This window comes from Copidosoma floridanum, unplaced genomic scaffold, assembly GCF_036245765.1.
Source record: "Copidosoma floridanum isolate Cflo_tuat_1 unplaced genomic scaffold, Cflo_Japanese_pri ptg000029l, whole genome shotgun sequence".
Classification (NCBI taxonomy): Eukaryota; Metazoa; Arthropoda; class Insecta; order Hymenoptera; family Encyrtidae; genus Copidosoma; species Copidosoma floridanum.
Window position 1 is genome coordinate 7,209,833 of NW_028321906.1, and position 11,065 is coordinate 7,220,897.

At 40.6% G+C, this 11,065-nt stretch overlaps 2 protein-coding genes across 2 annotated transcripts; one reads left to right on the top strand and one right to left on the bottom strand.

Moving 5' to 3' along the window:
• The first annotated feature begins 567 nt into the window (after nt 1-567).
• Nucleotides 568-5,159, top strand: LOC106637191 (uncharacterized). Its single transcript, XM_014349896.2, has 3 exons — nt 568-1,155; nt 1,454-2,237; nt 2,318-5,159. The coding sequence occupies exons 1-3, from the start codon at nt 1,126-1,128 to the stop codon at nt 4,186-4,188; spliced, it is 2,685 nt and encodes an 894-aa protein (XP_014205382.2). The 5' UTR covers nt 568-1,125; the 3' UTR covers nt 4,189-5,159.
• LOC106637048 (sodium-independent sulfate anion transporter) lies at nt 4,410-10,977 on the bottom strand. The gene is made up of 12 exons (XM_023389815.2): nt 10,872-10,977; nt 9,908-10,191; nt 9,526-9,721; nt 9,230-9,450; nt 8,560-8,713; nt 6,928-7,092; nt 6,661-6,822; nt 6,186-6,326; nt 5,968-6,113; nt 5,705-5,878; nt 5,442-5,604; nt 4,410-5,362 (listed from the first exon to the last, which is right to left on the bottom strand). Coding segments are annotated over exons 1-12 (1,956 nt in total). The 5' UTR covers nt 10,873-10,977; the 3' UTR covers nt 4,410-5,213.
• Between the last annotated feature and the right edge of the window lie 88 nt (nt 10,978-11,065).

The following is an 11,065-nucleotide window of genomic DNA, read 5'->3' on the forward strand; positions in this document are numbered from 1 at the left end:
CAAACAATATTAACTTATTATTTTATATCCTTAAGAGTTGTTGCGGCTGGTTTATAATTGATTAAATGGCTCTAGAGCCAAAAATGCCTAAAACTTTCCTTGAGAATTTTAGGGCTACTTTTTAGTTCAGGAATCCGCAACGCTAGATGGCGCTGATCCAAAAAATTATTACTACTTACAGTAGAGCCATATAATTAGTTATAAACCAGCCGCAACTAATCTTATAAACAGAAAATAAAAAGTTAAAATGGTTTGTGCTGTTTGTAGCAAGTTTACAATTTATCTTTTACTCGAAAATCGACCGCCTAAAAGTATATTTATACTTTTATATTACTAGTATTACTATAATACAGGTATACTTTAAATACTTTTATTACATTTGCATTTTTACATACTACAACTGCTGGCAGCGCAGTATTTTCGGAATACCTTACATGTATTATATAGCTTATATATATAAGATATAACAAAACATTCAATAGCAGCTGCTGCAGCAGTGCTTAGAAAGAGAGAGAAGACAAAAGGTGCAGAGACGACACAAAAAAAGAAGACATCCGCTCTGTTGGTGTCAAGACTGTCAAGTGTCAAAGTACGTAGTACGTACTACGTACAAACGTACACAATAGATGTGGGTATGGGTACATAACTGCGTATCAAAACGAAAGCTTCTTACAAAACACGGCGTTAATTATCAGTTTTATAGACCACGACTTTTCGTCTTTTATTTGTGTCTACAATTTCCTCACAAGTATATACCTAAAGCAAGGTTATTGTTTAGTGCAAGTATTATTGACGGTGCTGGACTATCAAGCCTCCTGAGAGAGTTGGGGGGGAGTTGATGTGCATGTGCGATTACGATCATGTGAAAACGAAAGTTGCGTGTGAATAATATAGATGAGGTGCGAAAACGGTGAATCACGCATAGTAACTTATTGCGACTCCCGAAAATTCTATTGCGACATGCTCCAATTGGACAATGCTTCTGTTTTGATGTCAGTTTTGAGGCCATCACTGTTGCCAAAAGCTTATTTAATAAGCATAAGATAAAAAAGTACGATCACGCATCGCTTTTTAATTATTTTGTTTTTTTTTTAACTCTGTTGTGACAAGAGGATAAATAAGATAATGGAGAAGCCAAAAATCGATGAGCTCAAGGTAAGATGTATCTATTAATATTGCATGCGCCGTTTCCTACGCTCACAAAGTACCTTCTGTGGCATCTCTAGCTCTGCATGTGTATAATATACACTTGAACACTTGTATCTTGTACTTTTACTGTTTGTTCATCCATAAGCGGATGTCAAGTGTCATCCTCTCAATAATAACTTGGAGGCTTCTTGTTTTTTGACACGTCAATTTTTTGTAGTACAGTTTTTTTGCTTTCTCCAAACAAAGTGGATCAATTAAGTCAGTTGCATAACTGGATCGTTGTTTTACTTTTGTCTTTGTATAGGCTGCGGTTTATTGGATAGCAACGAATTACCAGCAGAATTATTACGAAATCAGTAGTGACTGGAACAAGTACAACGCAGACGAGCACGTATATCTCAAGAACTACATTGGCTATGCATTGTATGGGCCACCAGAGTACCCAGATGTTTGCAATGATAAAAAAGATGAAGAAAGTTGTAACCAAAAAGAGGATGAAAATGACCAAGAAAGTTGCAACGAAAAAGAAGAGAATGGAGCGTATTTTTATAAAGAAAAGGGGGCCATAGAATTGATAGATTCTATTTTTAATAAGGTTATTGAACACGGAACCCAATTGACTGAAGAAGAAGAGGTGCTGTGTAGTGCAATATACTGCTGCATCTACGATGATAGTTCCTTATCCCAATATGATGTTTCCCAATTGCACGAGACCATACAGATTATACCAATTTTTAAAGTTCAAAAATGTATTCAGAAAAAGGTAGAAAAAAAGCTTGTGACTGAATGTCAAGTTTGGTTTATAGACACTGAAGCTAGAGTTTACAATGAATGGAAAGATTACTTGACCCACAACAATCTGCCAACTTGTACTATGATTGCTCCCAAGGATGGAATTTACCAAGCTGATTTGAAAGAAGTCTGGTCAGATAAAACATCCACTGTGTGGGTAGAAGCCCATAGGATCAATACTACCAGAAAGATCACTAATGCAGTTGATATTGCCAGTACTCTTGTTAATTTGGGCTGCATTGGGATAGGCGTTGCTGCCATATTCAATCCGATATCTGCTCCAGTTGCACTAGCAGGTGATTGCTTTTTTGTACTCTGCTTTGTTACACGAAAATCAATAATTCAAAGTATTAATCGAATATTGTTTGAATCCCAGGTGCTGTTGGCGGGGCCGTGTCAGGAGCATGGGGTGGTGGCAGAGCGGTAACAGAACTAGTCGATCGTGGCAAACACGATCAGTCAATCAGTATTGTAAACAAGCACGCAATTCCAGCTTGGCTTGGAGTAGCCGGCAGTACCTTAGGATTAGCCGCCAGCAGTGGATCTGCTCTTTTGTCTCGAGCCATACGCACTGGCACTAGCGTCGGCACCAGCGCTCGAGTGGCTCACGATGCCATCATGATTGGCAATCTTTTCGTCAATTCCGTCGGGGTGGGGTACAATTCTGTCGCAATGGTTCAAAAATTCAGGGAAACCGGCGAAGTGTCTGCCAAGGATGTGTTCTTCCTAACGGCTCATGTACTCTTTATCTGCAACTCTGCTGTAAAAATGAGGCTTGCATCGGATATCATCAAGTCCGATCAGAATCAGATATTAAAAGATTACGAGGAGAGCTTGCGCAGCAACAGACATCGCAAAGAGTTCCGTCGCCTTGTAAGAAACACTGGAAGTAATGTAGTTGACGAAGTTCATCGGAACGAGCAGATCATCAGATCGCTCACCAAAATCAGCAACAAAGACGAGTTTTTTGCAACAATGGTACAAAATCGAAAAACATTTGCATCAACCGGTACCCAGCTGTCTTTTGCCGAGGGTCAAGTACAAATTAATGGCGTCACACTAATTAATCCTTCTGCATTTGCTTCAATGTCTAAAGACGGTATGCTAGAATTGATAAACCAAGTAACAACGGGCAATTCTAAACCGAGTGTCACCCCCACTAGTAATAATGCACCATCCAGAACTAATTTAATATCCTCAAATGCACTTAAATCTGGAATATCTACGGTACGTAACTTCTGTGTACAGAAAGCCGTAGCTCTTCCCTCAGACGTTACTACTACCACTACGAACTACAAGAGCATTGTAAGTGATTTACAAGACGTAGCTGAAAACTCTAAGATCATTAATTTATTGTTAGAAACGGGCATGTGCATTGTCAAGAAGATTACGACGATAGGTGGGTATTCCGAGGAGGATGCACTCGCGGACGCTACGAATTTCATTTGGAGTGTAGTGAAAATCAATATGATCCAATACTTGCCGGGCATTGATGTGTTCAACATCCAGTACCAACATTACATTCACGAATTTGTACAGGCTACTTACGATTATGTCAAGACCAACAGTGGAGAATGGGTCAAGGCCTTCCACAAATACTGGGATTCCGTTTCATCAAAAAGTGAAAGAGGAGATGAAAATCAAGTAGAGAAAACAAAGAAGGATTCCAATGGACAAAAGGAGAATAAAGAGATACGTTATAACGATATAATATTGCTAGATCCTTCCGAAGTTATGGGCTTGCCAATAGAAGTATCAACCATGTTGGTTGAAGAGGCTTTGAGCATGACTGGTTCAAAGATGAGTGATGATGAAAGTCTTCCCAAAGAAATGGCCAAGATGTGCGAAAACGAACTCAACGATTTCTTTGCCAAGCATCCAGTGAATTTGGATTTCAAGTTGGCCAGCTTAGTAAACGATTTTAAAGGTATTCTCATCGACTTGAACAATTACGACAAGAATGATATCATTTTTTACAAGCTACTCGTTATTTCCATCAATATTACTCAACTAGTGACAAAAAACTGCGTTCTGAAAAAGGACGTTTTAGTAGATGTAATGAAATGCTTATGGATTTTCGTCAATATTAATTTCACGCAAATTCTGCCCGACACCTGCATGTTTAACGACGAGTACGAGAGCTCCGTGATAAATATTATTATAGCGTTTTACAGGTACCAATTGGCAGAGTCCAAAAAATGGTCAAGTGCCTTTGAGAAGTACAGAGAAAAATATGGCAAAAAGTAACTTACGTGTGATAACCAGGGAAGCTTAATGTTAACTCGTAGTTTATAATTTATATTTAAAAATCCTTTATAAGAGTAACTATTATTGCACCAATCAAAATGTTAGGGCCAACATTTGAGTGAGGCTTTCATGCGTAAAATAATTTTTAAAATGAAGTTTTTTTGTACATAACACGTTATCAGATGCAGTAAGAAATTTTATTTTTTAAAATTGGTTTTAACTTAAAAATACATTAACATATTTTTTTATTAAAAACAAAATGATCGTCCATGGCGACAAGTTCTTCCACAGCCACTGAAAGTTTAAAACTCTCAAAAGAATTTAAGTTAGCTACTATCAAAGAAACAATATTACAATAGAAAAATAACATAAACTGTTAAACAAAAAAAAATAGATCAAATTATATTTTGGAAAAATATATTTTTTAAACAAACTTTAACAAACACAAACTAAAATTAAGTAACCAATCAAAAAAAGAGCTTTAAAAAAAAAAAAAAAAAAAAAAAAAAAAGAAGATATTTTCGTATACACGCAGCATACAATCCTAATCTTGCACAACTGCACGAATGATGACATATCAAATTTTTTACTAATTTACTTTTAGTCGACAAAAGCTGTGTAGATTAAAATTAGTACAATTAGATAACACACGCGTGTCGTTGTCATATTTTAACGCCAAGATCACGTCAATAGGTACAAAAATATGATCGTTTGATTAAAAAAGTATTATCGATAAATTAATCGACCTTTCATTTTTGTGCTGTTCGATCTAATACTTACAGTATATTGAAAAAAAAAGGCTTTGAATAGTTTAAATTTTACAAACAACGTTTCTTCAAACTAATAAATATGTAAAACCGTATGCGTAGAAGCACGCAATCGTACACCCACGATTTGTATACAGAGTTTGTAAGGAATTTTATTTTTATAGATGACTGTAAAAATTAAAATAAAGCTACATGTAAATACTATTTCGTAAAATTAATCGACGTTACACAACGGACGAAGGAGATCCAACGAGTCCTCTAGCAAGCAACTTTTCCAACTTCGGGGCTACCGTTGCATTCTTTGGCAATGAGAGATTCCACTTCGGGGGTCGTTATCGCGTTTTTCACGCCGATTTCCTTTTCCTTCCTCTCGCCAATTATCTGCAAACTCACGCTATTGCCCGTATCTGCAAGAGAACCCCCAAAATATTATAAAATACATTCGTTCGTCTAAGGAAAAAAGAAAGAAAAATTCATAAGGCCTACCACGTTCGTAAAGCAGTGCGACGATCTCTGCCTCATCGCCAAGTATCCTCAAGTTCTTCAGGTCTCCGAGCTCCCTGAACCTCCTCGTCACCTTCGGATTGAGGTTGACGAACCACAGGCACTGATCCCTCTCTTTGAAATCGTTTGATAATTTTTCTAATCCCTATTGAAAAAAAAAAAAAAAAAAAAAAAAAAAAAAATCGTTCACAAAACCGATCTCTCGCAGATTGCGTCGCGAAACAAAAAAAAAAAAAAGGGATCACCTTCACGGCCGTGTAGTCGACACCCCTGAACCTCTGGCAGTCCACGACCAGGGGGATTTTCCCGAGTCCGTGGTCGTCCGCGATCTCGACAATCTTGTTAGCCAAGAAATCAACCGCAGGGAAAAACAAGCCCACGTCCGGTTGGATCAGCAGGTACCTGTGCTCCGAGTCCGCCTGCCGATTCAACGATTTGCCCGACAAACCGATCAAATAAACCAAACAACGATCGGTAAGTATCCATAACTAATTTTTAAAAAACTCACGCTACACTCGGTCACGCCGATCGATGGTCTCGCTGACAGGTAGAGCAGGTAGAGTATGTTAGAAGCGATGCCGAGTAACAGGCCGGCCTCCACGTTGAACACGATACAAACGACGAAGGTACCGATCGTCGCCACCGCGTCTCGCTCTGTGTGTATGTGTTTTTTTTTTTTTTATCAATCATTACTTACATTTTTTTGTTTCGCACCAAAACACTTACTGTTGCCCCGCCAGAGCTGCTCGACTATTTGCCAATCGATCAAGAAGACCACGGCGCTGATAAGTACGGCCGAAAGTACGGGCTTCGGGATGTAGTAGAAGTAGGGCGTCAAAAAGCTCAGGGCCAATATTGCCATCACACCTGTGTTTTGCAAATCAACGATCCATCCGATACAATTACCATTTATTCTCGTAATCGTATTTCAACTGTATTTTACATAATCTCGATCGGTTCGGTATTTAATTATGAAAAGTATTAAAAATCAACGTGAAAAAAAAAAAATGAGGTGGTATTGCACACACAGTCAACTGTGCAAGCTATAGCATGTATGATAAATCCTCGCGTGCGTCGGTATCGTTTTGTCACGGACACGAATGATACATGCATTAGGTATCGGAGTTGGAGCTACGTGTGCCATTGTGCTCTTATTTATCGAGTTGGTTGCACGAAAGAAGAAAGATTTAAGCAGGTGTACCCGAGTAAACGCCGGCCAAGGGCGTCTGAATGTTGCTGGCTCGGCTGACGGCGCTACGAGTGAAGGCTCCGCAGGTCGGCATCGAGCTAACGCAGCAGCCCAACAGGTTGCACAGGCCCAGCGTTCGCATCTCCTGCGAGGCGTTGATCGCTGCGCCGCTAGCTTCGTCGATTGCGAGGGGAATTTTTGTTTTTCGTCATTCATCCTGTACACTCGTTGTTAACTTGTGACGACAAGTATATAAATATATAAATTGCATCGGTTTACCAAAGACTTTTGCGATCGCCACGTTGGCCAGAACAGCTACGAGGGGCACGACGATTATCCCCGAGCCCAGTTGGGAGCACATGTCGAAGAAGCCGTACGTCTCGTTGTGCGCGATTGTCGTGAAATTTGGAAAGGCGAAGCTTGGAAGGCCCGATCTTACCGTACCTGCAATCGATGGCATTTTTTTTTTTTTTTTTTTTTTTTTTTTTTAACCATTTATTGGTATTAACAAATTTACGTGCTGACGTAGTAGATCGAGGCTTATAGCTTACGCTACGTAGGGAAGAAGAGGAGAGTAAAATAGGCGATGTTTTTGCGTTTTCTTAACAACTAAATGTACTCAAAAGTGTCGAAAAATGAAATAAAAATTTATTTTCAACTCAAAAAATCAGTGAGACTCGAGTTGATTAAAAATAAAAAAAAAATAAAATAAAAATCGTTTACCGAAGAAATTCCGCGCTAATCAGCCTCGAGACCAGAGTTGGTTGACCGCAAATTTTTTCGGGCAAGGAAATTTTTTTTTTTTTTTTAAATACAGGTGATGATAAAACCTTTTATGAACAAGTTTAATCAAAGCACCTCCTCGGCGCTATCTGTTTCTAGACATTAGCAAATCGCCCACCAGACTCCCTCTATATTTATGCTTAGCAAATAATAATGGTGACGATGCATTCGAAAACTAAACGAAAAAAAAAAAAGCTTTACAGCATCAGGTGTATGCGTATAGAGATAAGGACGGTAAAAGTGTTGACGGCTAAAAATGAAGAATATTATTATGATCAACGACATTGAAACATTGCGCGAATATTCGTGTACGAGTCGCCATATATTGGCATAACTACGCCGCCGAGTCTGATTAAATCTGCTGGATTAAAGTACCGCGCGGAGAGGATTTTCCGAGAGGTACACCAATAACATAGCTCCCGATTAAGTCATTGGTGTCGGTAATCAGATACACTTGATTGCGTACCGAAGCAAATAAAAAATAAAAGAAAGAGACAACGTGTTGTAGCAATAACCCCACGAATGTTTCTTAACAAATAAGTCATTCGCAACACACGTAGGTACATCGAATTATATACGTGTACGCGTGCTAAATTTAGACAGATTGTTCTTGCGAAATGTAAATACAGCGCGATGTAATTTTTTAAAGTAAAAAAAAAAAAAAAAAAAAACATCGAGTAAATCATTGATAAAAGCAAGTGTGCGCAATTAGGTATACAAGTGTGAAATCTTTCGGTTACTTGATCAATACAAAATATTTGTTTACAAATTTGGAGCAACGCGCGAGGTGATAGAGATTTGCCGATTTTCGTCACGATGAGCCCGTTTGAAACGAAGGAAATCCTACATAGACGCGTAAAGGTATATTATCATCTTTCGTTTGATAGCAGCGTTACAACACGCAAACATTATAACCACCGCTTATCCACCAAATGACCCCATGCACACCGGAACTTGTAAAAATTAATTCCAATGTGCGAGCGATTTTTCTTCCAAGCCTCGATCTCTTGACAGTTTATACATGCGCGAGCAATATTACACAATATTATACTTATGTGCAGTAGTACTTATAAAGCGCACGTGCGTGCAGTATATGTACACACGCGAGACGTAACATATATATTATACCTGAGAGCGCAAATGGAGTCTGTCCGGCTTGGTGCAGATAGAAACTAATGGCCGAGCAAATCAAGACGACGAGGGCGTTCCGGCCTACCGAAAGGAACCAGATCGTCTTCGACACAATGGGCCGATCCGCGCTTATTTTCACGTCCTTCAATTTCTGCGAATCATATCAATCGCCGGTTAAATGTACAGGTATACTTGGAGTATGTATATATACTTACGATGGTTCTTGCGAATACCAGCCGATCTCGGCATTTATAGTTTTGCGCGGAAAAAAACCGGTGATGGCGAGTTTTGATAAATCGCGATGCGTATACGTGTATTAATTTGTGGGGTAACTTGTAATCGTGAGTTTGGCATGCATCTTGAAGAAATTTGGTTGATTCAAAAAAAAAAAATAATAATAATAATAATTACGCACACAAGTGCACGTAGGGTCTTACTCGAGTCGACAACAACAATAATTCATTAGAGAAAGCAAATGTTATGCAGGAATTTACGCGTCTCGGTGGTGGTTTGCGTGCACACGCTCAAATAATATTTGCCAAGTCAACATTTCGCGAAAATATAAAACAGATGTCGAGCGACTCGGATGATAAAATACTTATAAAATATGCTTCCGTTTGGCGTGTAAGGCCCAATCAACTCGTTGTAAAACAAAAAACGCGCTTACCCTGAGACACAGCAAAGCGACAAGACTCGAGACGCCCAACGCGGTGTCCCCGAGCTTGATTTTCTTCACGTTCAAGCAAATTTTGATCATCTGGTCGAGCAAATTGACCGACTGGAATTTCAAGCCCAACAGGCCCTTCAGCTGCGACACGATGATGATGACGGAGGTGGCGGACGTGAACCCTGACGTCACCGGTAGCGATATAAAATCCACCAGGAACCCTATGCAGGTTTTTTTTTTTTTTTTGATAAACATACATGGTTGTACGGACTCGTAAGAATGGAAAAAGTGCTCACCCAAGTCCAAGAGGCCCATGATGAACTCGATGCAGCCCGTGAGGAAGGTGAGGAGGATGACAAAGTCGGGGTTCATGTCCCTCGTGAACTCGGCCGTGAGCAGTGCCATGAGGGACGTGGGGCCGATCGAGATTTCCCGGACGGAGCCGAAGATCGCGTACAGGAAGCCACCGAGGAAGGACGAGTACAGTCCATACTGCGCAAGGAATTACTCATTCAAGGATACATGTACGTGTATTATACACTAAACGATCTTCCCGGTTAATTGCGCCAGTAAAAGACACGCGAGAGAGAGATCGTGAGTGGTAATGCGCAGTTGGTCGCAACGACTGTTGGGGCAATTGAAAAATCGGTGGAGAAAGAAGGAAGGAAAGAGACTAACTTGGGCGGAGAGGCCGGCGAGAGTGGCGTAGGCGATGCTCTGGGGTATCATGGTCAGGCCGATCGTGACACCGGCAATGACGTCCGAGACGGCCTTGTACTTGTTGTACTTGGGCAGCCACTTGAAGATGGGCGCGTACTTGCTCGGCCGGAAACCGACGCGCCGCTTGGCCGGACCCCGGTGCATCCTCTTGCCCCCATATTTTATGCTGATGTGATGGTTGTTGCTGCCCTCATCGCCCCCGACGAGCGGCCTCGTGGTTGTCTTCTCCTCGCCTGGAGTCACTGCAATTCAAGCTACTGATGATGCGTGCCGAGGTATATACGGGGAGAGTCTTATCAGGCTTTTATTGTTTTCGATGGACGGGTAAATGACGAAATCTCTGGGATGGGAAGCAAAAGAGGGTACTTACTCGCTTCGATTAAAACATTATCCCACTTAATCACTGCGTGTGGCGCTTAATTGCTCTTGTAAACGATGATAAAACGCTCCCAACAACCGTCACCTCGAATTTCCCGACTTTTTCGACACTGATTTTATGAGATGGCGACGACACGCTACTTGATTTTTCGCTACGCAAATCAAAAAAACATTTTGGCCACGTGAACTATAAGCTGTTGTTTTCGTGTCTGTCGGAAAATACACCGAGCTAGAATATGTTTGATTAATAATGAATGTGCCAGAGTCGTTAAAACGGAATTAAAACAGTGTCGATAGGCGTATCGTGCAACGCGACAAGTGTATAATATGTACGGATAGTTGAAACATTTAAAAGGGCCGTGGACGTAAATTCTTATTTTTTACCCCTATGTTCAAAAAAAAAAAAAAAAAAAGTTACACTCCTCAGTCACTGAAAAGGGGGAAAATGAAATGTCTCTTCCAATCACTACACCACTATTGCTATAAAGGGTACAGTTAAAAAGTAAAAGGGGGGTCCAGCACTGCACCTGCAGGAGGCACTTACTCTCGTGTCGCTCGACGTCCTCATCGTCCAAATCCACGAGACTCGAAGTTGGCCCGCTCGGCTCCTTCTTCTTCGATGACGACGACGATGATACCAGCGTCGCGATCGTTTTCCCACTCCCGCGTCTCCCGCTGATATCGCGCGCCTCGTTAACCACGCACGCACAGAGACGCGCGTGCGAGCAGGAACACAAG